Source organism: Scyliorhinus torazame, chromosome 5, assembly GCF_047496885.1.
Source record: "Scyliorhinus torazame isolate Kashiwa2021f chromosome 5, sScyTor2.1, whole genome shotgun sequence".
Taxonomy (NCBI): Eukaryota; Metazoa; Chordata; class Chondrichthyes; order Carcharhiniformes; family Scyliorhinidae; genus Scyliorhinus; species Scyliorhinus torazame.
In genome coordinates this window covers 270,441,221-270,469,160 of record NC_092711.1, presented here as the reverse complement: position 1 = coordinate 270,469,160, position 27,940 = coordinate 270,441,221, and the positions used below count along the sequence as shown (strand labels likewise).

At 44.4% G+C, this 27,940-nt stretch overlaps 1 protein-coding gene across 1 annotated transcript; it reads left to right on the top strand.

Moving 5' to 3' along the window:
- Positions 1-274: 274 nt before the first annotated feature.
- yipf6 (Yip1 domain family, member 6) lies at positions 275-27,206 on the top strand. Its single transcript, XM_072505524.1, has 7 exons — positions 275-417; positions 3,099-3,227; positions 9,077-9,155; positions 10,950-10,992; positions 13,437-13,562; positions 16,066-16,238; positions 22,687-27,206. The coding sequence occupies exons 1-7, from the start codon at positions 352-354 to the stop codon at positions 22,803-22,805; spliced, it is 735 nt and encodes a 244-aa protein (XP_072361625.1). The 5' UTR covers positions 275-351; the 3' UTR covers positions 22,806-27,206.
- Positions 27,207-27,940: the final 734 nt, after the last annotated feature.

Genomic DNA, 27,940 nt, shown 5'->3' with positions numbered 1-27,940 from the left:
TGGACTTTAACCTTGTGTTGCAAGACTTAATATTTAGGAAGGTGGAGGATGCAGGGAGTTCAGTCTTAAGATGGCTGAGGTGGAGTTATGTTTGGGAGGCAAGAGCTTGTGAGGTGCAGAGAGGGCAATATTTGGGAGGAGGGCAATGTTTTGGAAGGGGTTGGGGAATGTTGTGGGTGAGGGGAAGGTTGGGGAGTGTTTGGGGGTGTTGAGGTCTGTGAACCGTGCAGGTCACAAGCTAAACCAAACATGGAGCCGTTGTCCCGCTGAATGGTTGGCTTGGAAATGGATTATTCAATGACGTCTTTATGTGCGCCACGTGAATGGGCTTTGTCGCGCGAATGACGTTTGATGTTTGTCTCCACGTCAGCGGCTTTGAAGATGGCGGAGGTGGAGAGTGAATCTAAACAGCCGCTGGTGAGTAAGTAAGAAAGTGAGTGTGTGTGAGAGAGACACAGACACCCATCTTTAATGGAGGAGCCGCAGGATTGAAGCGAGCAAGGGGCTGATGGAGCGGCGGTCAGACTGCAAGGTCTCCACACCCTGAAGGTGCTGCTGCCTGTTGCTGGATTTGAGGCTCACTGGTGTCGTCTGCCCCTGATACCAGCCTCACGTGTAAAGCTTGTCAGGCAGCAACGGCAGAGTTTGACCTGAATTCGTCTCTCAAATCTCCCAGCTGGAGTCAGTGGATAGTGAGCTGGGACCCTGCCTGACCGCCTTTAACTCCACAGAAGCAGTCGCTGTCTCACTGTTGGATTTCAAGTGTTAGATGGTGAAAAGTGTGTTTGTGAATTTCCAGATGAGAGTGGGACTAAGACCACATGTGTTGCCACAGAATGATCCTAGGGCTAAAGAGTTGAATTAATAATAATCTTTATTGTCACAAGTAGGCTTACATTAGCACTGGAATGAAGTTACTGTGAAAAGTCCCTAGTCCCCACATTCCGCCGCCGCCTGTTTCGGTACACAGGGAGAATTCAGAATGTCCAAATTACCTAACAGCACGTCTTTCAGGACTTATGGGAGGAAACCGGAGCACCCGGAGGAAACCCACGCAGACACGGGGAGAATGTGCAGACTCTGCACAGACCGTGACCAAAGTGGGAATTGAACCTTCTAACTACACTGCTACCGTGCTGCCCATTATGAGGAAGGGTTGCATGGACTAGGACCGATGAAAGTCCATCAACCTGAAATGTTAGCTTTGCTTCTGCTGTGGTACTATCAGATCTGGGCGTTTGAAATTTCTTCATAGGATGTGAGCATTTCTGGCTATGCCGGAAGTTTTGCATATCCCTAATCACTCTTGATAAGGTGCTAGTGAGCTGCTACCTTGAACCACTGTAGTCCATGTGGTGTAGTGTTGCTAGGAAGGAAATTCCAAGATTTAACTGAGCATAAGTGAAGTGCAGTGATATAGTTCCAAGTCACAGTTTTGTTTCAGCATTTTCTGTTTGTATTGCATACACTAGTCTTGTATTCCCTTGAAAATAGAAGATTACCGGATAGTCTAATCAAGAAATTGAAGATGGTTAAAGGGTTGACCAAAACTTTCTTCTCTGCTGGTAGAGTCCAGATAAGCAGCATAATTTTGAGTTGGGAAGTGGGTGTTGTCAGGAAGCACTTCCCACAAAATATAGTTGCAAATGGGTCCTGTCACAAAGCTGCTAAGGCTATCTCCATTGAAAATTTCAAAACTGAAATTGATAGTTTTTTGGGGGGTGGGGTGGGGGGGGAGTGTTATGAAATTGAGGCAGGTCGATGGTACTAAGATACATATCAGCCTTTGGAATGGCGAATCAGGTTCAAGAGGCTGATTGTCCTGTTTTTTCTCCCCTGTTTAAAAAGTCCAGGTGTACTGCAGCCTATTGCATTGCTTCTACTTCAACCTGAGCTGAGATGAACACTACAAGTCCGGCACAACCTGATTGTTTTGCCTCGGGTGTTCTTTGGTTTAAGTTAGTGAAACATCTAAATAGGCATTTGTTCTCTCCTAGTGCTCTTCTAGCTTTAAGAACCAAGTCTGTGTTTTCATCTTGAGGAGACTTGGGATAAAACTGGGTTTTATGGATGCAGCCCATCAATATGTGCCAATTCCTTTCTTTCGTCAGCCCTTCCTCCCTGTAGTCTATTGAAAATCAGTATGTGACAGGTGTTCACAGGGTGTGTCCCACCATTATATGCTGGGTGATTGTGAGAAACTGAATTTACATTTGTATTCCCAGAACCAAAGATGTTGCTGTACTAAATAATGTAGAAAATGGGTTTTAATAAAAAGATTCCACTGTTGTTCTGATGACTGAAGAGATAGGTTTTGCCTGAGCTAAATTCACCAGCAAATTCTAGGTTTGTTAGCTGAGACCGGCTGAAGCAGTGATTCGGATACTACAATTGCCCTCTGACTTGTGTCAGGAAGGTAAAATCAGCAGAGACCCCTCTTGATTGCCCTCCAGTGATCCAGCTGGAAATTTCTCGCATACAAGTACTAAATTATGACAGACGAATCCAAATGGGCTGTGATGTTCAACTACTTGATGCAACTAGATAAAAGGTGTTTCTTCTTGCTGCTCTATTTATCATTTATCAATGACATGTGTCTATCCCAGTCTTGATGCATTTGCAACTCAGCAACTGTAGAATTATTGGGGGGGTGGGGGGTGAGAGTGATGGGATGGAAGTCTGTTTATGTACTGTATTTGGGAGTGATAATGAAGGGGAGATCACTTGCTTTTTCTAGAGCTCTTTTTTTAAGGAAATACTTCAGTCAGATTCTTGGATGCAAATAAATATAGTTTTCAATCATGGTATTTTCCAGCTGTCCTCAGCCCAGCAACTTCCTCGGTTGAGAAACTGGAACTGCAGATGCAAAGCTATTTGCCGCATTCTATGTATTGTATCCTTGCCTCTGACATGTTGTTTTTCAAACCTTTCCGTGTGGGGAAGCTTTTGTGCCCTGTTCTTGTGCTCTGCGGAAAGACCAGATCAAGGGGAGTGAAAATTGGGTTGTGTTTCTGGCAATAGCTTTTTAGAAATGTATCATTGTAGAACTGCGAGCAGATATTTTATGTTGTGTGATCTAATATTTCTTGACGCTTTAGTTTTCAGACTTGGCTGATGTGTCAATATCAAACGATGTCCCCGTGGAGGGACAAATCACAGTTCCGGTCAGTTCCCAGTCACAAGAGGATGACTACTCTACACTGGATGAACCTGTCAAGGAGACAATTGTAAGTATTGTTGAACATCCCCCCAATCTATGCTTTTCTGAGGGTACTAGCCCCCGAAGTGCGATCTATAGTACCTTGTGCACCAGCAATGAGGTGGCTGTAACAGTGGAAAACATGAAAACGTATCCAACACCCAAACACACCCTTTTCCAACATGGTTACTGGGAAGCAATCGGATACAACCTGGTTGTTTTTGCATCATTGGGACAGAATGGAGAAAAAAAACAAGGCCAGTTGTAGAGTTGCAATTACCATTCTCACTGATATCAGTTAATTCAGCATAGAACAATAATTGAAACTGGGATGTTCCAGATCTGCTTTGATGATTCCATTTTGATTTTGTTAGCTAAATAATTGAAGGAAAGCTTTCTGCATTCTATCTGCCATGTACCTCTCACCTTGTCTGTTTCCGAAGGTCTGCCTGTGCTACTTTATAATTGATCCTTGGGCAATAAACAAAGTTGTAAGCTATTTGCCTCTGATTTGACAATGCCAAGCTGCTTACTTTTATCCCTGTACCTCCTCACTGCAGCATAGTCTGAGTATTGTTTGTTTAGAACCCGGACAAGACCCCAACATTTGTTGGGATGCCAGATGAGAATCCCAAACACTTATTTTAATTTTTAAAATTGTGAGTAGAGGATAGTTTTCTCCAGGAGTGATTCCACTGACCAGTTGGTACCTTTTATATTAAATACATTAACGTCACAGAAAATAGCTTGCAATTAACAGTTAAACAATTCTTAATAATGAAAGGAAATTTAACTTTAACTTCTAACTGATACTTTCTCCATCTCCAATTAAACAAAGCCCATCACAGGTCAAATGCCACGTATAAATAAATAAAGATATTTGCAGCCCTCTGGATAGAGATTTCTTGGAAAAGACTGCTTGAAGAGTGAGAGATACCCTTTCAGACACTAGCTGTAAGTCTTGCTGTCTTTGGGAGACTACTGCATCATTTGACAGCCTTTGGCAAAAACTTCTGCTCAGCCTCGAGCTAGCAAAAAACGTGAAAGCTAAACTGCCTGCTACAGACCTGGCTTCTCCCGTTAATTATATCACCCCTGTCCCACTAACTGGGTTACAACCATCTTACTAAAGCTCACTATAACCCCTCAATTATCTATACCCCAGGGATCGTTCTTTCTACAAACAAAACTCCATTAGCCCTATATAGGTAAACAATGTACGTAAACAATAAGCATGTTTGGAATGAATGATGATCTCACTTTTCCAACAACTTAATTTCACCTGCAGACACAAAGTCTGCCTGTTTGTTATACCAAGATTTAAAAAAATATTACTGCAACAGATATATACAAAATTTAACCAAGCTGTTAATAACATTCCTGCAACAGCTATATATAATACAAACTATATAAAAATTTCCTGGTGTGTCCGGTGGGGGATGAAAAGGTGAGGCTGTTCTTGGACGGATTTGAGTTCTCGAGAGTTGAGGAGGCAAAGGTACAGGGATTGGGGGCCCCGATTGGGCTGAGAGAGGTGGACTGTGTGGGTTCGATGCAGGCGGGCAAAGCCTCGGATCTGGATGGATTTCCAGCCGGGTTTTATTAGATGTTTGTGTTGGAGCTGGGGCCTCTGCTCATTTGGATGTACAATGAGTTGATGGTAAGGGTAAAGGGGAAACTCTTCTCTCTGGGGAAATGCCGTTTTTGGGTGGTGAGAGCGAGCTTTTGCTATCTTGGAAACAGGTGGCGCAGAGTTGGGCCTAGCTGCATAAACTGAACTTGGCGAGGCTGGTGGAGGGCATGAAAGCGGATTTCAGATGGTGGCGTTGTCTTTGGCGGATTATCTTTTGCAGATGGTGAAAATGACGGTGCTATCAACGTTTCTGTTCCTTTTGTTCCCAAGTCCTTCTTTCGAAAGGTCAGTGGGCTAATTTTTAGGTTTATATGGGTGGGGAAGGTGGGTTGGGAGGGCTTTTCTGGAGAGGGATCGACAAGGGTGGGTGTTGGGGATGGGAGAGCTGGCTTTGCCAAACTTGTTGGTTAGGAAATAGGGGGTGGAGGAGTGGTCGGTTTGGGCGTGGATGGAGGCAGCCTCGTGTCGGGGAACCAGCTTGAGAGCATTGTTGTTGGCGCACTTCTGTCCTCGGCGGTTCTGTACTCCATGAGCCCGGTGGTGGTATCGGCATTGAGAGTTTGGAACCAGTGTAGGCAGCACTTGGAATTGGAAGGCATGTCGCTGTGGGTGCCGATTTGTGACAATCATATGTTTGCGCCGACAAAGTTGGATGAGAGGTTCCAGGGGTTGCGACAAGTGGCGATAGAGTACTTCAGGGATTTATTTGTGGGAGAAATGTTTGCGGGTCTGGAGGAACTCGAGGAGACATATCAGCTACAAAAGGGGAATAGGTTCAGGTTAGGGACTTTGTTAGGAAGGAAGTGCCGTCCTTTTTGCTACTGCTGCCCCCGGTGCTGCAGGATAACTTATTGTCCGAGGATGACATTGGGGAGAATAGAGTGGCAGATATGTATGAAGAGCTGATGAAGAGGGGACTTCTGTGGAGGAGGTTCAGCGCAAGTGGGAGGAGGAGCTGGGTATGGCGTTTGGGGCTGGATAGTGGAGGGAAGCCTTGTGTAGGGTGAATGATTCCTTGTCATGTGCGAGGTTAAGCCGCATCCAATTTAAGGTGGCACAAAGAGCCCACATGTCAGTTCTTCTCGGAGTGGAGGATAGGTGTGTGCAGTGTGCGGGAGGCCTGGTTAATCATGTTCACATGTTCTGGCGTGTCCAAGGTTGAGGGAGGATGAAGGGATTTTTGCATATAATTTCTAGGATTCTGGGGGTGGAGGTGGTTCTGAGTCTGGAGGTGGCAATATTTGAAGTGTCAGAAGATCTTGGGAGTTCAGGTGGGGAGAGAGGCTGGCGCCTTGACCTTTGCCTCCCTGAAAGCACGGAGACGGATTCTGTTCAGTTGGCGGGTCTCAGAGCCCCCCAAAGAGTGAGTGATGTGGCAGAATTTCTGCATCTGGAAAAAGTTACGTTTATCATTCGTATTGAGTCATCAGCGAGGGGAGGGGTTATTTGTTTTGTTTTGTTTGGGGGATAGGCTGAAAAAGGGAAGCGGGCTCTGGGGTGGCAGGGGGATGAGTGGGGTTGGAGGGTGGAGGCGATGCAGGGAGGGCAGGTTGTTGCTTACCTGTTGCTGCCTTGGGCTTTTGTATTTTTGTATATAAGAAAAATGCCTTCAGTAAAATGTTTTTCAAACGAAAAATTCCAACATTCATCCCGGGCGGGAATCGCCCAGCCCGGACCTGGGCCAGAGAATCCCCGCAACCTGGCCACGCCGCCCCGTCGCCGGCACGCAATTCTCCACAGAGCGGTAAATTGGCGCTGCGCTGGTGGCGGGCCGCTGTACGCGGCCAGGCAGATGATTCTCGGCCCGGGATGGGCCGAGCGGCAGCTCTAAAAAGGCAGAGCCCGACCGGTGCCGTCCACACCTGGTCGCAGCCGGCGGGAACTCTGTGCGCAGGGTCGGGGGGGGCGACCTGTGGGGATTGGAGAGGGGCTCCTACCCCGGGGGTGGGGGGGGCTCCGATGGGACCTGGCCTGCGATTGGGGCCCACCGATCGGCGGGCCAGCCTCTCGCTCCCCAAGCCTATTTTTCCCATCCTGGTGCGAACTGTGCGCCGCGCATGCGCAGTGGAGCCGGCGCCAACCTGCACATGTGCGGTGGCCTCCCTCAACGTGCCATCCCGATGCAACATGGCGTGGGAGGTCAGGGGCCGGCGCGTTGAGGAAGGCCACCGCGCATGCGCGTGTTGGCGCCGGCGCCACTGCACATGCGCGGATCCCGCGGTGCACAGTTCGCGCTGGGATGGGAGGCTGGAGCGACGTAAACAGCTCCAGCGCCATGCTGGCCCCCTATAGGGGGCAGAATCGGTACTCCCAGCGGCCCATTCACGCCGTCGTGAAATGCGACAGCGCTTCCGACGGCGTGGACACTCTGCCGTCGAATGGGAGAATCCCGCCCCACATGTCTGTGGATAATCACAGAGTCTGCCCTACCGCGCAGGAGAAAGTGACATCATCAACATCCGGGCGCCTCCCAGCTACCATTTCATTTCTGGAACCTTTTACACAACTTTTTTCTAAAATAGCTGATCCGAAGTATTATGTTTCTAGAATACTTTCAATCTGCAGAAAGAGCAATGTTTCTTTTGTTGTCCCCTCATTCCCCCCAAATTGTAATTAGCTCAAATAATGAGTGTTATTTTGATAACTGTAACGTGCAGGATAGTGTACTTATTTATGCTTGTTTAATATTGCTAATGCTTTTATTAACATAATTTTCCTTTAGCATAGATCTCCTTTTAAATATTTTTCTTTATCTTTTATGGGGATGGGGGCATCATTGGCAAGATTAGCATTTGTTGGCCATTCCAAATTGCCCTTTGACTGAGTGACATTGAGTGAACTACATTGCATGAGTCTGGAGTCACATGTAGGCCAGACCAGATATGGATGGCACATTTCCCTCCCTCAAGAACATTAGTGAAGCAGATGTATTTATTAAGGACAAGGGGAGTCCACACAGATATAACCACACAGAATAAAGAACGAGGTTTATTTACAATAACGATATGTACACTACCTGGTAGATCCCTACCGGGTTCCTTCTCTGGTCAGTACCTTACTGGCCGACCTTTTATACAATGGGTAATAGAGTTCCCCTGCCACTCAGCAGGGGAGTTCGTACTCAGTGAGGGCCCTAGGGAAGGTCATCATTCCCACCCTGTATGTCCCGTGCGAGATATTACAATGTGTTTGTATGATGATGAATGATAGTTGTCACCATTACTGAGATGAGCTTTATATTCCAGATTTATTAATTGAATTCAAATTCCACCAGCTGCCATAGTGGGATTTGAATCCAAGCGCATTAGCCTGGACCTCTGGATTATGAGCCCAATGATATTAGCATATGCCACCAACTCCCCATAAATCTCCTTTTTACTGGCGTAGCATTGGAACAAATGAATAAGTGTCAGTTCACAACCTATTGACATCTGTCACAGCAAAAAGACTTTATTTGACATTTTTCATACAAAGTGGGAGTTAGGCAGTTTCTCTAGAGCAATGGAAGCAAACTGAAGTATTCGGATGTAATAACAAGATCAATTATTGGTCTCAAGCTGGTGTGAAGTCTCTTGTTAGTAGCATTGTTATTATTTCATTAATCTGTGAATAGAAATTAGTTTGTGTAGCACCAAACCAGGTATGAGTGAACAGCTTGGGAGATTGGTAGATTAATGCTGGAGACACTTAACTGATAAGACTGAAATAGTCTGGTTTCCATTTTGTGATTGTTACCTGCCTTTCTTATAAAGGAGCCACCTGGGTATGTGGGAAGTACAGTTTCAAACATCTTTCTGATGTAAGATTGGAAATTAATTTGACACTGTTTTCCACACAATAGTGACTCATTTCAAAAAATACTTTGTTGGCTGTAAAGCATGTGATGTATTGTGTGGTCATGGAAAGCACACGTGTGTGCAAGTCTTTAAGTCTAAGGAAATCTCTTGTACAAAACATTGACAGTCTTGTTATAAATCCAACTGTTCATAATTATTGCCTGCAATGCTCAAAGTGCATTGCAGGTCACTCAGCATCTCAGCCAGATATCTGCCCATTTTCTCATTCATTTTTTGCAACTCTTAACACATCACACCCGGCAAATTTTCACACAATGTTTGATCTGTTTCTATTTAAAGTAGCCCTTTTCTAATGCTAATTATATCTGACCTAAAGCATATTGGTGTGATTCCAAAAATTCCTTGGTAACTAAGTGTTCTTTTCTTCATTTGCTTTCTGTTTATCAGATGCGAGATCTGAAGGCTGTTGGGAAGAAATTTGTTCATGTTATGTACCCTAAAAAGAGCAGCAGCCTCCTTAGAGACTGTGAGTACAATTGAATATAATTTCAACAACATATTGGATAGAAAACAAAATACAGGAAAGGGATCTCTTCTGGTTCTGGTATCAGAATGTAAATGTAATGCCTAGTCACATATATGAGGTTTGATTCTTTGTTTGAGCAGATTAAGATGATCTCCACAAAATTGTGGTAGGAGATTATATTTGATCTTGGTGACCTCGGGCTAGCGGGAGAGGGCGTGGGGACAGAACCAATATGGTTTCCTCTAATTGTTTTTCAGTGACCCATGTTGGAAAATTCCTGAATGGATTTCAGTTATGGATAATATTGGCCAGTGGCACCAAAATTATTGTTTTTTGGGCGAGCTTAAACTTGATGAAAAATGTCACGAAAATGGGCTTTGTGGTACAGCCTGACACCGATGGAGAGAAAATTCATCGCTATCTTTGCAAAAGCCCTTGGAATGAGTATCCAGTTGTGATATCTTGGAGGAGAATAATGCTTTGTGATATCTTGTTGAGAGGGCTAGAATACAAGACCAGGGATGTACTTCTGAGGCTATATAAGGCTCTGGACAGACCCCATTTGGAGTATTGTGAGCTGTTTTGGGCCCTGTATCTAAGGAAGGATGTGCTGGTCTTGGAAAGGGTCCAGAGGAGATTCACAAGAATGATCCCTGGAATGAAGAGCTTATCGTATGAGGAACGGTTGAGGACTCCGAGTCTGTACTCGTTGGGAGTTTAGAAGGATGAGGGGGGATCTTATTGAAACTTATAGAATACTGCGATGCCTGGATAGAGTGGACATGGAGAGGATGTTGCTACTTGTAGGAAAGACTAGAAGCAGAGGACACAATCTCAGACTAAAGGGACGATCCTTTAAAACAGAGATGAGGTGTGAGCCAGAGGGTGGTGAATCTGGAACTCTTTGTCGCAGAAGGCTGTGGAGGTCAAATCACTGAGTGTCTTTAAGACAGAGATAGATAGATTCATGATTAATAAGGGGATCAGGGGTTATGGGGAGAAGGCAGGAGAATGGGGATGAGAAAAATATCAGCCATGATTGAATGACGGAGCAGACTCGAGTAGCCTAATTCTGCTTCTATGTCTTATGGTCTTACTGTTGGGGGGTGGGGTGGCGGCGATGGGGTATTGGTATGCAGGAGGGATAGAGGAGAGAGTTTGGGAAAAGAGCCATGCAGGTTGTTGAGTGTTGCTTGAGCAGAATTTCTAAAGGTGTGGGTGCAATATGACGTGGATCATAAACACCAGTAAGGACCAGTTGGTACCTTTGCTCTGTATACAATGCAATTCTATGATTGATAGTGGTGCACATTGTTATGATAGTGATATGTGCAAAGATATGTGAAAACTTCAAATAAAAACAGAAAATATTAGAAATACTCAGCAGGCTAGGCAGCATCTATGAAGAGAGAAACAGAGTTGATGTTTCAGGTGTTAACCTATCATCAACACTGATGAAAGGTCATCAACCTGAATAACTCTTTTTCTCTCCACAGGTGCTGGCTGAACTGCTATTTCCAGCCTTTTCTGTTTTTATTTCAGATTTTCAGCTTTGTTGGGAAAATACTAAGGTACTGGCTGGGGATCTCAAACTCTGTTGCTGAGTTTACTCGGCATAGTCTGGGCATGGAATCTGGAACCTTTGCAGTTTGCAGACCCCAGTAATAAACCTGGCGATGCCCTAATACCTTAGCTGATTTCAACAGATTTATTTGTTGAACTTGTTGATTATTGCAGAAACTGTCCAATTTTATACATGATTATGTGACTAATCCTTTTGTTTGTTCATTACAGGGGATCTGTGGGGCCCTCTAATACTCTGTGTTTTATTAGCAATGTAAGTATAAACCTGGATCATGTATTTCAATCTGCTACTGAATGCAAGAGGTTTTCAGCTAATTCATTGGTGTATGTGCAAAGCTTTCAGTGGAGATAACTTTAAATAAAAATCGTGATGGATAGATACTGACAATAATTATGCACCTGTAAAAAATGTTTAAAATTTATTTTTTAAAACCTCCCTGTGCCACCCAGTTTTCTCTTTTCCATTTTAAAGAAGTACAGTCATGGGAACTGGTAAGCCACTGGTACCTCACTTGAGTGACCATTCCTCATGGGTAAGCCTTAACATTAACTATTGGGAGGGGCGAGGGCAGCATGGTGGCTCAGTGGTTAGCACTGTTGCCTCATGGCGCCAAGGACCTGGGTTCGATCCCGGCCCTGGATCACTGTCCATGTGGAGTTTGCACATTTTCCGTGTGTCTGGGAGTTTCACCCCCACAACCCAAAGATGTGCAAGGTAGGTGGATTGGCCATGCTAAATTGCCCCTTAATTGGAGAAAAAAAAAAGAATTGGGTACTCAAAATTTAATAAAAAAAGGAAAAACAAATATTGGGAGGGGCTATTTCACTGTGGGTGCATCACAGACCAAATTAAATCTATCCTTGCTCAAACGTTCCTCAGGTCCACGTTCCTGCAAGAATACTTTCTCGCAGGAGAAGAGTTTTACCTGATAGTTTTAACTTTCCTAGCCATAGGGGAAGAGTGGCTACTGGAACATGGAACATACAGTGCAGAAGGAGGCTATTTGGCCCATCGAGTCTGCACCGACCCACTTAAGCCCTCACTTCCACCCTATCCCCGTATCCCAAATAACCCTTCCTAACCTTTTTGGGCACTCAGGGCAATTAATCATTGCCAATCAACCTAACCTGCACGTCTTTGGAATATTTCTTGCTGAGATCAGGTAACTCAATACAGCTTGAGGGTGGAATTGATGAGTGTCAATGCTGTGTCACACAACATGGTATATTTGCTTCAGAAACATTGATAGCTCAATTGCAAACGCTTTCAAAATGTTCCTCCCAGGCCCTCCATCATGTAGATGCTAACAAGGAGCTGCCTGCCTGTAACTCCCATTTCTGCATGCACTCACTCTCTGAAGGTCTGCATCATCTGTGGTCTTGTCTTTCCAGTTTTCTCTGTAACTTGCATGTTCTCTCTCCCACCATGCAATACGATCATGGCTGATCTGATTGTACTCTCAGCTCAAAATTACCATCCATCCCCAATAACCATTCAGCTCCTTGTTTTTTAAAAAATATATACTTTAAGAGTACCCAATTATTTTTTTTCTCTAATTACGGGGCAATTTAGCGTGGCCAGTTTATCTACCATATGCCTTTTTTTGGGGTTGTGGGGGTGAGACCCACACAGACACGGGGAAAATGTGCAACCTCCACACGGACAGTGACCCGGGGCTAGGATTGAACCCGGGTCCTTGGCGCCATGAGGCAGCAGTGCTAACCACTGTGCCGTCCCATTCATCTCCTTGTTTTTTAAAAATAAATTATAAACTTAGAGTACCCAATTCATTTTTTTCCAATTAAGGGGCAATTTAGCATGGCCAATCCACATACTCTGCACATCTTTGGGTTGTGGGGGCGAAACCCATGCAAACACGGGGGGAATATGCAAACTCCACGCAGACAGTGATCCAGAGCCGGGATCGAACCTGGGATCGTGGCGCCGTGAGGCTGCAAGGCTAACCCACTGCGCCACCGTGCTGCCCTCTCCTTGTTAATCAAGAATCTATCTACCTCTGCCTTAAAGATATTCAAAGACACTGCTTCCATTGCCTTTTGAGGAAGAGAGTTCCAAAGATACTCATCACTCAGAGAAAAAATCTCATCTCTGTCTTAAATGGGCAACCCTTTATTTCTAAAAAATAACTCCTAATTCTAGATTCTCGCACAAGAGAGAACATCGTTTCCACATTCAATCTGTCAAGACCTTCAGGATCTTATGTTTCAATTACGTTGCCTCTTACTCTTCTAAACTCCCAACAGATGCAAGCCTAGCTTGTCCAATGTTTCCGATGTTATAAGATAACCAGCCCATTTCAGGTATGAGTCTAGTTAATCTTCTCTGAACTGCTTTAAAATGTATTTGCATCCTTCTATAAGGAGACCAATACTGTACACAGTACTCCAGATGTGGTCTCACTAGTGCTCTGTATAATGTCACTATTTCTATATTCAATTCACTTCACAGTAAATGATAACATTCTATTAGCTTTCCCAATTACTTGCTGTATTCCATTTCTCAGTGGTTATTGACCAGTTGCGTTCCTGCAATGCCTCTGAAACATTGGGTCAGTAGCCTTCTTATGATGGTCTCTCACTTTCCTTAGTTTTTAGATGCATCCATGTTTTTAAAACATATATATTTTGTTGCTATAAATGTGACTTGAGTATTGAGGTTTGTTCTCTTTCACACAGGATGTTACAAGGGAGCTCTGTTGACAATAAGCACGAAGGAGGCCCAGAATTTGCTGAGGTGTTTGTCATCGTATGGTTTGGCGCAGTCATCATTACATTGAACTCCAAACTGCTTGGTGGCACGATGTGAGTTTTCTTTCCAGGTTTCTCTCATCCTTTCTTGAGGTGCTGCATCTTGATGAGGTACTGTTCCTTAGGCACCAGCAGCTCTTCAGTAACTCATCCCATGTGGTTGTTCTGTGTGAGTCTCAAGATTGTCTTTTCCCCTTTTTTCTAGCTCAAAGGCACTAAGGTTAGAACTGTTAGCTTCAACTAATTCACTGCAGTTTAAGGATTAAAGTTGTGTACTGTATGCAATTCTGGTCATCACATTATAGGAAGGATGTGATTGCACTGGCGTGGGTGCAGAGCCAATTCACCAGGGTGTTGCCTAGGAGGGAATATTTAAGTCACGAAGAAGGGTTGGATAGGCTTGGGTTGATTTGCTGGAGCAGAGAAAACTGAGGAATGACCTGATCGAGATATGCAAGATTATGAGGGGCATAGACCGGGTGGATAGGGAGCAGCTGTTCCCCTTAGTTGAAGGATCAGTCACGAGGGGACACGTGTTCAAGGTGAGGGGCAGGAGATTTAGGGGGGATTTGAGGAAAAGCTTTTTTTTTTACCCAGAAGGTGGTGATGGTCTGGAATGCACTGCCTGTGAGGGTGGTAGAGGCGGATTGCCTCACACCCTTTTAAAAGTATCTGGATGAGTACTTGGCATGTCATAACAGTCAAGGCTATGGGCCAAGTGCTGGCAAATAGCATTAGGTAGGCAGGTCAGGTGTGTTTCATGCCTCGGTGCCAAAGGGCCTCTTCTGCTCTGTATTATTCTGTGATTCTTTGTTTTCCTTGTTTTATATAACACAGTAGATACTAAAGCAGCAAAAATTATTTGGACAGATATCTTTTGCTGTAGATTGTTCTGTTCAAAGTATGCTGTTTTAATAACTTCTGTTCTGATGCTTTATTTTAACAGGACAATGTCCATAGGTTGCCTGACATGGTTTTGCAATGGGTTAGAATACTGCCAAGCAATGATGCGGGATTGTGCTAATGATTGTTTTCACTGCAACACCACTGAATTCTCATGCACTTCTGTTGGTGTGGATTGTGCCCTGCAGAGCGGCATGTACTTACCCAGAAATAGGGGAACAATATTGAAAGCTGTTACCCTTGTGCTTCTGGGTAATGGTGTTTACTACTGTATCTGTGTAGGTTAAAATCTGTTTTCCTTGGCTGCAGTTGGTAAATGGTCAGGCTCATAACTCTTCCTCTGCTTGAATTGAGTAATCTGAACAAGACTGGGTGGGGATTCCTCGTAGAAGGAGAAAAGAGCAATCTTGTCTTTACTAAAATAAATACAATTGTTTGTAGTGTCACATTAAAGCTTGTGCTGAGTATGTGTGCACACTATGTGTGCACAATCATTCTTTATCAGTAAAGAGTGCAGTGAACCAAATGACAATTAATGGCATAGTTACTGATGCCTTTTTAAAACTGCTGCTGTGTCAAAGCATTGGCCTGGGCTTCTGGATTACTAGTCCAGAGATGTTTCCATAACGCCACCATCTCCCCTGAACCAAGGTTCTGGTTGTTGTCTGCTTAGATGGGCATAAAAGATGAGTGGTACTATAAGCAATAATGGAATTTTTCTGTGACCTGTGAAACGCTTCCTCCCTCCAGAAGTATGGCTGAAAACAAATTACCCAGTCACTTCATTTGTTTACTAATTGTGGGATTTGCTCTCTATAAATTGGCTGCGGTCTTTGCTTTCATAATGAGTGACTGCACTTTAAAAGTAATCCCTATCAATGCAAATTTCCCCCCCCCATTAGTGCCAACTGTTATTGTTTTAGCTATATTTAGCTATATTGTTTTAGCTATATAAGGAACACAGAATCCTTTGTGTTCTTGGAATATGTGGGATATGTCGTGTACAGTGCACAATGTGGCTGAAAGCAGATACTGTACATCCTGCAGAGGTCGCAGAGCCTTCAGCTACCTCAGCTGTACTCTCTGGATCGTTATTTTGACCTTTTAAAATACTGGCAAAATATGTTTTTTCAAATAAGCTGTCAGCCACTTCTCTTCACTCTCCTACCAAGGCCTTCTAGCTAAAATAAAGAATCTTGTATCCCTGTCACCAAAGTGTTTTCTATATCAAATACTGTATTTTGTTTTTGTTGAATTTCACCACCCTAACTATGTTATACTATTTGTAACATCATTGATGTTGTCCTGGCTGATACCAACTAACTTGTAAAGAATGGGAAATTAAACCTGGGACTTGCCTGTTGAATATGACTGAACTCCATATTGGAAAATTAGCTTATCCAACTGAGTAGTTTGGGGAACATCACTATCCTGATGCGATTATATTTGGATTCATGTCAACTCTTGAATGGCAGGATGAAAAACTGAGTTCATCGATCGTGGTAAGGCCTATTCTTCTGGTTTAAGGATGGTTCTAGGTAGCGTCTAATATATAGAGAGGAAATAAATAGAGTACAAATGTAATGCGAACAGATAAAAGATTGAGAGTGACTATACTGATTAATTCCTTCATGTATTTCACTTTGCTTTCCAGCTCCTTCTTTCAAAGCCTGTGTGTGCTGGGTTATTGCATATTGCCACTCACTGTAGCTATGATTGTCTGCTCACTCATCCGGCTGGCTCCACACTCCACATTGGAAATCCCGATGGCAGTGGTTATAATTCGTTTTATTATTGTGTTGGCTGCATTTGGCTGGTCAACATTCGGTAAGTAATAAATTGCTTTCTTTAAATAACTGAACAGTGATTAAAACTGTGCAGCACATTAGCAGGCATGCTCAGCTCACCCTTTGCAGGTGGTACAATGAGTTGCAGGTTGCACAAACTGCACCACAGGGTGATTGAATTCCTTTTCTTCAAACAAATTCTACTTTTCCAGGTATCCTACCTCAATTATGTTACCTTGGAAAAGAGGTGGTGAGTAAAACGTTAGCACAGTGGTTAGCACTGTTGCTTCACAGGGCCAGGATCCCAGGTTCGATTCCCGGCTTGGGTCACTGTCTGTGTAGAGTCTGCACATTCTCCTTGTGTCTGCGTGGGTTTCTCCCGGGTGCTCTGGTTTCATCCCACAAGTCCCGAAAGATGTGCTGTTAGGTAATTTGGACATTCTGAATTCTCCCTCTGTGTCCCCAAACAGGTGCCGGAATATGGCGACTAGGGGCTTTTCACAGTAACTCCATTGCAGTGTTAATGTAAGCCTACTTGTGACACTAAAGATTATTATTATTAAATGTGCAGGAAAAAAATCATTCTGGACTAAAATCTTTACATTAGAAGCCTAACCCTATCATTGAGACTAGGGAAACGCTAATTCGTAGTGTACAACATTTAGAACAGATGTTGAAAATTAAAACCGCTGAATAAGTTCTTAGTGCCATTCCTGCTCCAGCTTGGTGAACTGTGAGAAGGGAAACAACATTTCTGAAATTCCACAGATGGATTAACAAATTATTCTAGAAAAGATTAGTTTGAACATATGGAAAGCAAACATTATTGACGTTATTTCAACTAAAAGTGGAATTTGAGATAATCTTTATTGTCACAAGTAGGCTTATATTAACACTGCAATGAAGTTTCTTCTGAAGACTGTAAATAAAATAGGATTCAAACTTGAGGCAAGCTAAAATTGTAGTTATTTCCACCTCTAAAATTATACCACAACATAGGCTTCCACCTCATGGAGTCGTGGTGGGTTAGAATTGGCTGGACTATAAAAAAAAAAAAAATACCAAGGTGGTGCCGGAGCATGGCGACTCTCTGCGAGCTCTCCAGACCCATTTCTTTTCTCTCTCATCACTGTTCTGACCTACTAAAACTCTTTTCCATGACATATATAATTCTTGCTTGGCCTTGTTCCGCACTGTAACCAATCACTATTTGTTGATGCACCACTGTCAATGTACTCTGTCGATTATTCTTTTGTCTACAATGTATGTACTGTGTACGTTCCCTTGGTCGCAGAAAAATACTTTTCACTGTACTTCGGTATAAATATCAATCAATCAAACTTCCCAGAATCCTATGCTTTCTGGCAGCCTGCAATGAAACTTAACAGTATCGTGGCAACAGGCTGGGAACCCTGCTGCTTCTGATCTTGATGTGCATAACCTGGAGTTAATAGTGAGGAATGAAAGAAAAAGGAAATCCATTTCAACTAAAAGCAGTATAGCTACTACTTGATCTCATCACCACGGACCTTGTGCTAATTTAAAGTTCATTCTTGCTAGAGGACAATTACTGCCTCTTTTCAGCAGTTCTGCTGCGGGTGATTACTGCCTCTGGGCCCTCTTCAGCAGCTCTGCTAGGGGCGTTTACTGCCGATGGGCCCTCTTGTCAACAGCTTTGCTCGGGGGTGATTACTGTCCCTTGGCCCACTTTTTTCAGGATCTCTGCTCGGGGGTGATTACTGTCTCTGGGCCCTCTTGTCAGCAGCTCTGCTCGGGGGTGATTACTGCCTCTTTTCAGGAGCTCTGCTCGGGGGTGATTACTGTCTCTGGGCCCTCTTTTCAGCAGCTCTGCTCGGGGGTGATTACTGCCTCTATTCAGCAGTTCTGCTAGGGAGCTATTTCCACATCTGGGCCCTCTTTTCAGCAGCTCTGATAGGGGGTGATTACTGTCTCTGGGCCCGCTTTTCAGCAGCTCTGCTAGGGAGTGATGCCTGCCTCTTTTCAGCAGCTCTGCTATGTGGCTATTTCTGCCTCTGGGCCCCCTTCAGCAGCTCTGCTAGGGGGTGATTACTGTATCTGGGCAGTCTTTTTAGCAGCTCTACTCTGGGGTGATTACTGTTTCTGGGCCCTCCATTCAGCAGTTGTGCTAGGGGGTGATTACTGAGTCTGGGCCCTCTTTTCAGCAGCTCTGCTAGGGAGTGATGACTGTCTCTTGGCCCTCTTTTCAGCAGCTCTGCTAGGGGGTGATTACTGAGTCTGGGCCCTCTTTTCAGCAGCTCTGCTATGGGGTGATTACTGTCTCTGGGCCCTCCATTCAGCAGCTCTGCTAGGGGGTGATTACTGAGTCTGGGCCCTCTTTTCAGCAGCTCTGCTAGGAGGTGATTACTGAGTCTGGGCCCTCTTTTCAGCAGCTCTGCTAGGGGGTGATTACTGAGTCTGGGCCCTCTTTTCAGCAGCTCTGCTAGGGGGTGATTACTGTCTCTGGGCCCTCTTTTCAGCAGCTCTGCTAGGGGGTGATTACTGAGTCTGGGCCCTCTTTTCAGCAGCTCTGCTATGGGATGATTACTGTCTCTGGGCCCTCCATTCAGCAGCTCTGCTAGGGGGTGATTACTGTCTCTGAGCCCTCTTTTCAGCAGCTCTGCTAGGGGGTGATTACTGAGTCTGGGCCCTCTTTTCAGCAGCTCTGCTAGGGAGTCATTACTGTCTCTGGGGCCTCTTTTCAGCAGCTTTGCTAGAGGGTGATTACTGTCTCTGGGCCCTCTTTTCAGCAGCACTGCTAGGGGGTGATTACTGTCTCTGGGTCTGCTTTTCTGCAGCTCTGCTAGGGGGTGATTACAGAGTCTGGGCCCTCTTTTCAGCAGCTCTGCTATGGGGTGATTACTGTCTCTGGGCCCTCCATTCAGCAGCTCTGCTAGGGGGTGATTACTGTCTCTGGGCCCTCTTTTCAGCAGCTCTGCTAGGGGGTGATTACTGTCTCTGGGCCCTCTTTTCAGCAGCTCTGCTAGGGGGTGATTACTGAGTCTGGGCCCTCTTTTCAGCAGCTCTGCTAGGGGGTGATTACTGTCTCTGAACCCTCTTTTCAGCAGCTCCGCTCGGGGGTGATTACTGTCTCTGGCCCTCTTTTCAGCAGCTCTGCTCGGGGGTGATTACAGTCTCTGTTCCACTTTTCAACAGCTCTGCTGGGGGGGGTGATTACTGTCTCTGGGCCCTCTTTTCAGCAGCTCTGCAAGGGGGTGATTACTGCCTCTGGGCCCTCTTTTCAGCAGCTCTGCTAGGGGGTGATTACTGCCTCTGGGCCCTCTTTTCAGCAGCTCTGCTAGGGGGTGATTACTGCCTCTGGGCCCTCTTTTCAGCTGCTCTGCTCGGGGGTGATTACTGTCTCTGGGCTCTCTTTTCAACAACTCAGTTAGGGGGTGATTACTGTCTCTGGGCTCTCCCTTCTGCAGCTCTGCTAGTGGGTGATTACTGCCTCTGGGCTCCCTTTTCTGCAGCTCTGCCTGGGAGTGATTACTGTCTCTGTGCCCTCTTTTCAGCAGCTCTGCTCGGGGGTGATTACTGTCTCTGGGCCCTCTCTTCAGCAGCTCTGCTAGGAGGTGATTACTCTCTCTGGGTCCTCTTTTCAACAGCTCTGCTCGGGGGTGATTACTCTCTCTGGGCCCTCTTTTCAACAGCTCTGCTCGGGGGTGATTACTCTCTCTGGGCCCTCTTTTCAGCAGCTCTGCTAGGGGGTGATTACTGAGTCTGGGCCCTCTTTTCAGCAGCACTGCTAGGGGGTGATTACTCTCTCTGGGCCCTCCATGCAGCAGCTCTGCTCGGGGGTGATTACTGCCTCTGGGCCCTCTTTTCAACAGCTCTGCTCGGGGGTGATTACTACATCTGGGCCCTCCATTCAGCAGCTCTGCTAGGGAGAGATTACTGTCTCTGGGCCCTCTTTTCAGCAGCTCTGCTAGGGAGTGATTACTGTCTCTGTGCCCTCTTGTCAGCAGCTCTTCCTGGGGGGGGGGGGTTACAGACTGCGCCCTCCATGCAAAGCACTGCTAGGGGCGTTTACAGTCTCTGTGTCTTCCTTTCAGCAGCGCTCCTAGTTGCTGCTGTCTGCCTCCAGACGCTCTTTTCACCTGCTCTTGCAGGTGGTGGATATCCTCTTTAGGTATGAAGAACCACAGATATGATTCTCAAGCTACCTGTCCATGAGGAGTTTGCACTTTATCCCCGTGTCTGTGTGGGTTTCCTCCGGGTACTCCGGTTTCCTCCCTTAGTCCAAATATGTGCAGGTTTGGTGGATTGGCCACGCTAAATTGCCCCTTAGTGCCCAAAGGTTAGGTCGGTTTACTGAGTTATGGGGATAGGGTGGAAGCCTGGGCTTAAGTAGGGTGCTCTTTCCAAGGGCCGATGCAGACTCGATGGGCCTAATGGCCTCCTTCTGCACTGTAAATTCTATTATTCTATGCTGCAAGCAATTTTTGAAAACACCTGCATCTCTAAAAATGGTCATTTCTCAAAAGGAGTTACTGCTTCTTTGTGCAAACAGCTTTGGCAGGTATTCAATCCTAATCTGACTTCATTTGCGGGCAGCACGGCAGCACAGTGGTTAGCACAGTTGCTTCAGCTCCAGGGTCCCAGGTTCAATTCCCGGCTTGGGTTATTGTCTGTGCGGAGTCTGCACGTTCTCCCTGTGTGTGCGTGAGTTTCCACCGGGTGCTGGTTTGGTGGATTGGTCATGATAAATTGCCCTTAGCGTCCATAAAGGTTAGGTGGGTTACGGGGATAGGGTGGAGGTGTGAGCTTAAGTAGGGTTCTCTTTCCAAGAGCTGGTGCAGACTTGATGGGCTGAATGGCCTCTTTCTGCACTGTAAATTCTATGATCTATATCTATGAGTCTGATCTCAACCTTCCAGGCTATGAATACTTTCTGACCACAGCTCCCCTGTTGGTCTTTTGGTGAACCAGCAGTTTTCCTTTCCTCCACTGGATGCATGCAGAGCAGGTCCTGGCCAGTTTACTTTCAGGTCCTTTCTAAAGGGGATTGTTTTCTCTACTCTCCTCTTAATTCTATCTATGTTTCATCTACCTCCTCAACTCGCCCTTGTTGGGAGGAGTTAATAGATCCAAATTTGTTTTGGTCTACGAGATTTTGGGTAAATATGGCATCCGCCATGGTAACTGCATCCCTAACTTTGGAAGCCCCAAAAAATATTTATACTGTATGAGAAGAGAATGCTGATTGGTTGATAAGTGGACTTTGGTAGAGACATTGCTATGGAGAATGCACCAGTTGCTGGTGACTCACAGTTCCCTGTCAAGCATTATCTGACATTTAAACTGGGCAGCTTGACTCTGGCCAAGACATTGTCCTGAGGAATGAATCAGCAAATGGCTGTCACTCTAATAACGTGGGGAACTGTAAGAATCCCAACGCACGTATTGACCAGTGAGGGTAGGCTTGCGGTAGACCATGGTAGCGAACCCCCTGGCAGGTACAACTAGTACAACAAGAAAAGGAAGTTAATTTGGCTGCCCCATTTCAAAGGTGAATTACCCGTTAAATGCAAATAAACTGTTACATGCAATTGAGGATTTAAATATAGTCAAATGTACCTTGCACATATAAGAGACTGGGTGTCATTCTATGAAAGACATGTTTTTCATGGAACCCAACAGAGATTTGCAAGAGCTCGACCTGATGCGGATCCCATGGCACCACCATCTTTTTGGGCATACATGGTGTCATTAAGGCTGAACACCTGCGCAAGTTGCTTAATTCATAAAGTTAATGAATATTGAAAGTATCTATTAGTTATTGCCGATTCTCTGCAGTATTTTGAATGTTTTTTTTCAATTTAAAAACAGCTCGAGATATCCACAGTGAATAATGACACTGCCCATGTGATTCTGACCTCCATTCTGTTCTATGTCAGCTGGTTGAGGACTTACAAAAATTGGCATCAGTGACCCATAAAAATCCCTAACCTATGACTGCTGGAAGGTTTGTGTGCATATGTAGCATGGTGATTGGATTGGACTCTGCTGTGGTGTCCTTCATGATCCAATGGCCTGCTCACACTCTGTCTGGGCTTACACATGGAGTGTCAACATAGTATGGTGCAGGAAGGTTGCTGTGTTTGTGCTGCAGGAGTTCCACCACTCGTTGAAGGACCAGTAATGGGAGAAAATCAGAGAGAAGGTTAGAAGAAAAAAATGAAATGAGGAATGAATATCCAAAAATGGGTTAAAGAAAGAGAACCATCGCTCGGCTGCAGAAATATTGGCTGAAAAATCAGAAATGATCTACTTCATCCCTTGGCAGAGATAGCCTCAGGCACCTCCCAGTGGCCAGCTTTATAGCTGCATTGGCAGAGGTCTGAGAACAGATCTTTCTCAGTCATAATTTCTTGTTATGGTTATGGGGTCAATGACCACAAAAAATTGAAGTAAATCTTTTTCCTTAAGACGTACATTGTCACTATTTTTTTTCTCTTCTCTCTTAGCCTCAACAGCCTTTCTGGCCGACAGCCAGCCACCAAATCGCAAGGCCCTTGCTGTTTACCCAATATTCCTCTTCTACTTTGTGATCAGTTGGATGATCATCTCCAATGCATCTGCATGAGGGACATTTAGCCTGAAAGCAAGGACGATAAAACATGAATGATTCAAAATCATTTTCACATGGTTTTTGAAGACTAGACTGTTTGCTCAGAGGCATCCCATCATACAGCAAAGGAAAAGATCAAGAAACATTGATATTTAGTTTGTAAATTATTGAATGTACAGTGATTCTTACAACTGCAAAAGTGGTTTATAATTGAAGTTTTGGAGCAAAATTCTATTATTTCATTTTTTTGTATGTCTTAGATTCCTCGGCTGTGATCAAAGCCTTCATTGCATTTGATACAAAAATATTGAATTTGCTGTGTCTATTGAGGGGTGTATTTTGAAAGGTTGGACTAAATTTTCCCAAACAGCTCTTTTTGACGTCTCCCTTATATAGGCACTACAAAGCTTAAAGATCAGTAAATTTCTAGTTTCCATCCTGTTCTGTGCTGAGTTAGCCTAGGACAGCAGTTGACATTCCTATTGACCTATACAGCAATGTACTAGGTTAAGAGAAAAATCAATCAGGATCTCTGGTTTTAATCACCATCCAGTGACCTCCATGATCCATTGTACTGTGTAAATGCCAGGTGAGGACAGATTAGGCTTGACTGGCTGGTTAGCCTGTTGATTTTTCACTGCATAAGCTTGAATGGTGAAATGAATGGGCTCTTAATACCTTCCAGGGATGAGTAATTTGGACATCAAGAGTTTTGTTTGCATGATGACAGGGGTGGGAGACTGGATTGAAATCGTGTTGAGGCGACATTTCCCTTGAGCATTGAGGCAGGTTAGGTCCCAATAATTGGAATAGAGCTGCCAATCAATACAAATAGAATGGAAATTGAATGAACTGTCAATTTCTTTGACAGTTTGCCTCACTATCCTATTCTCATGCCTTTCAAGAATTTGCAAAGTGTCTTGCTCTATGGGAATAGGTTTGATTAGTATGTAAGTAAACGGTATGATTTAAACTTGTGACAACTGACTGCCTTTCCCTCAAAATATAACTTGAGACCCCAGTATTATATTGCTGGAGCCATCCAGGCTCTACTAGTCCAATACCGTGGTTGACCATTTCCTCCGTCTGAAAGCCTTCTCTGTCTGATTGCTGTAAGGATCCAATATGAATTGAATTTCAGGAGATCCGGATCAGTTCTTTGTGGCTATGAGGCTAAGACACAAAATTGATCTATGTTTGAAGTTGGCATCCTCTATCTCAGAGACTCCGGGAATGGATAAAATGGCATACTAATACACAGATCTTCTGCATTGTTGAAGCAGAGTAAAACCTAGGAGATGCTAACACTTGAAATGGAAAATGTTTCACTCCCAGTATTCAGATATTTGCAAATTTTATGCTCAGCTTATATTTATCCTGTTTATTGACCTAGTTTCAATCTATGTTTCAAAACACATACTACATTTTGTGTACATTTTTGTTAACTTTGTCAGTTGTTTCTGTGCATTATTAACACTAGGCAGAAAGCTCTAGTTACTGAGTGGTACCAGAGTGATTTTGAATAGGGAAGCTGTGTACACCAACAACAGGACTGTTGAAGCTTTGGGCTTTAATGTAGCCACTCTCTGAAGGTGGGACCTATGCATGCAGCTGCAAGAACAGAGGGGCTCAGGGACTAATTTGGAAAGTTAGTACTCTATAAATTTTCAAAAGGTTACATGAGCACCTTGGTGTCAATATAAACACCCTTTAAGGTGGCATGACTAGTTGATGAGGTGGTTTCAAAAATATATGGATTCACAAGTAGATTAATAGATCAAAAAAGCACAGAGATCATGCTAATAAATCACTGGTTAAGCCTCACCTCAGCTGGGGTCTTCTGGTCAACACACTTCAGGAAAGATGTAAGGCCTTGGGATACAGTGGAAATTTACCAGGGCTGAGGGGCAAGGTATGAGGAAAAGTGGGAAAAGTTAGGCTTGTTCTAGAAACAGATAACATTAAAAGGTGACTGTATACTGATTGGAGGTTTTGATCGAGTAAATATCCTGATCATTGAAAGGATAGAGTCATAGATTTAAAATCATTGGTAAATTATGTAGAGGAGAGATGAAATATTTTTTTCATTGAGCTGCCGGGAGGTTGCTCTACCTGAAAGGGTGATAGAAGCCGATTCCCTAAATAATTTTTAAAGGGAGTTGGACAGGCGATTCAGGATAAGGAAATTTATAGGGTTATGGACAAAAACAGGGATGTGGGGCTAAGCATGACTACTTTTTTAAAGCACCAACACAATGATGTGCCAAATGGCCCCCTTCTGTGTTGTAATTATTCTTTAGTATTGTACTGCTCATCAAGCAACCCTGCCCTCCCTCACCAACATATTTGTCATACAAGGATCCAGCCTTGAGATGCAATTGTTTGGGGGTGAAGTACGTAAACTGACTCAGTATTCTGGTTAATCATTATTTGATCCTGAAGCAGAGAGTGCTGTTGAATGTAGATGCATAACAGATTTGAGTGGAGATGTTCTAACCTTTCTACTTGGGAATAGGCCTCCTCTCTTAGGTGCTTGGTTGCTGTCTTGGATCTGTATTTGTATTTCATTCATATGGAAGGTAGGGGAAACTGTTCACAGGCAAAAATATTAAGTGAGTGTACCCTAAAGATATAAGGACTTAAAAATTGGAATGGGCTGTTCAGCCCTTCGGATGTACTCCACCATTTAGTTGATCGTGGCCAATCTGCACCTTTACTTCATTAACGCAATAGTATTTGAAATTGATTGGCACCCTTACCGAATAAAAATTTATTGATCCCACTTTTGGAAATTAAAAGAGCCTTTTAGGGAGAGACTTTGGGATTCCCAATACCCTTCATATGCAAACATGCTCCCTGATTTCACTTTTAAAGGGCCTAGCTCTAAGTTTAAGTTTATGCCATTTGTCCAGGATTTCCCCACCAGACAAAATCGTTGTTACTATTTTGACTCTTATCAAATCTCTTTTTCACATACTGCTCAACCATCTAAACCAACAAGAGTACAAGCCAGTGCAGTCTGTTTTCATAAAGTTACCATTTTAAGCCCTATTGTAATCCTGGTGGATCTGTGCTGCCAATAAATCTTTCCTGAGGTGTGATGCCCAAAATTACAAGCAGTACTTGGGCTCTGACCAAGACTGTGAATTGAAGCATCACTTCCTTATTTTTGTATTCCAGCACCCCTATCCACCCCAACATAAAGGCAAAGAGTATTAGCTTTTTTGATTACATTTTCAACCTATAAGTGAATAATTTCTCACACACTTTTGGCAGTCACTGAACCTGTCTGTTCCTTGACAGCTGTATGACCACAGTGATGTAAAAGGCTCATAACTAACATCAAATAGTTAATGAAGCAGTTATGTCATCAATGCTGTGGACGGAAGGGATTCCCCCTCCCATGCAGGTGAACTCTAGCTTTGATGATTTCCCACTCATTTAGCCTTAGTACAAGGGAAGTGCAAATCCAAGTCCAGGTGACTTCCCATCAGCAGGAAACACTGGGGAAGGGATGAAGTATAGGCTACTGTCATATATCTCTACATGTCCTGGTCATAAAATGAAAAACTTGGCATGTAGCCTTTAAACACGTGTACATAATTGGGCAAAACTGGTTTGGAGGAGAAGAATCAGACTTGTACTAGTTTCAGAGGAGGGTGCATCCCATATCTGACTTCATTAATCTGTGACAATCTTTCACTTTAAGTTTGGAGTTCAATAAAGGATAATGGGTATGTGAACTTTGTACTGTGGCCCAAGAGCTAGGTAGATTTTGTCCCTCAAAACCTTGGGTTGCAACTAGAGGGAACTGTTTGAAACAACATTAATGTGATGTGTTGGTGGATTAATGCATGTTAATGATATTGAGGATAATTTTGAAGTGATGATTCACAAGTATCACTCGAGCAGTCTTTAAGCAATTCAGATTATATGTAAATTCCCACCTCCCTTACAGTCCTTACAGCATGGAGGCACTAATATAGTTAATGACAACACTGGCAAATGCCACACTGAGACTATGATCAGTAAAGTAGGTGAGTAGCATAATGTGTGGTAAAGGGAGGGGTCAGCTTCATTTCCTGTTCACTTCCTCCTGATTTTCTAGGGGTATGGTTTAATCAATCTGAGGTAAGCTATGCGCCAGAATGTAATTGCAGGGAGTATTTCTGAAGCCTTAATGTGAAAATTTTATTGTAAATACTTGCAAATTGTGTGTTTATAGATTTACTACACCAGGGTGGAATTATTTTTTGTCCGCCTTATTTGTTCTGTTTTTGCTGTAAATGTATGCTCTTAACATGGATGAGTCTCTGAGCGTGTCACTTTCTTTGCAGTTTTGCGTAACTGTTAAGGAAACTACACAGCTTTGCACCTTTGTTAATACAGAGAATTGATAAAGCAACTCTACCACTATGGATTAACAACATTTTTCAATCCCCCGGAACCCCCTCCGAGTGATTCGGTTACACAACACATTGGCTATGATATTAGTAATACAGACTTGGAAGTTCCCAGGGTTATTTTTCAGTCTCTACACAGTTAATCTGATATCACTTGGCGTGATAGAGTTGGCTTCAGTACCCCAGGATGTGAAGGGAGAAAAAGCAAACAGAATTCCTGTTCCCGACCGAGGGTGAGAAATGCAGATATGTGAAACCCAGGTGAAGGAAACAATAGGATGGCTGTGGGACTACCCATAAGTGAATAGCCTTTTGGCACATGTTAAATTGGCTCTTGCACATTGGGTGGACTTGGAGATGGGGGAGGAGAGGGACCAGCGCCCGCTGTGGTGCTTGGAGGTGGGCTGTTGGCGGACGAGGAGGTGAGCGAGTGGGTCCAAGGAAGTATAGCGAGGTACTTGGAGACCAACGACAACGGGGAGGTCCGAGTGGGGATGGTATGGGAGGCACTGAAGGCGGTGGTGAGGGGAGAGCTGATCTCTATCAGGGCCCACAAGGAGCGGGGGGGGGGGGGGGGGGGGGAGAGAGGCTGGTGGGGGAGATGGTGAGGGTAGACAGGAGGTATGCGGAAGAACCTGAGGAAGGATTGTTGAGGAAGAGGCGCAGCCTCCAGGCTGAATTCGACCTGGTGACCACCAGGAAGGTGGAGGTGCAGTGGAGGTAGGCCTAGGGGGCGGTCTACGAGTA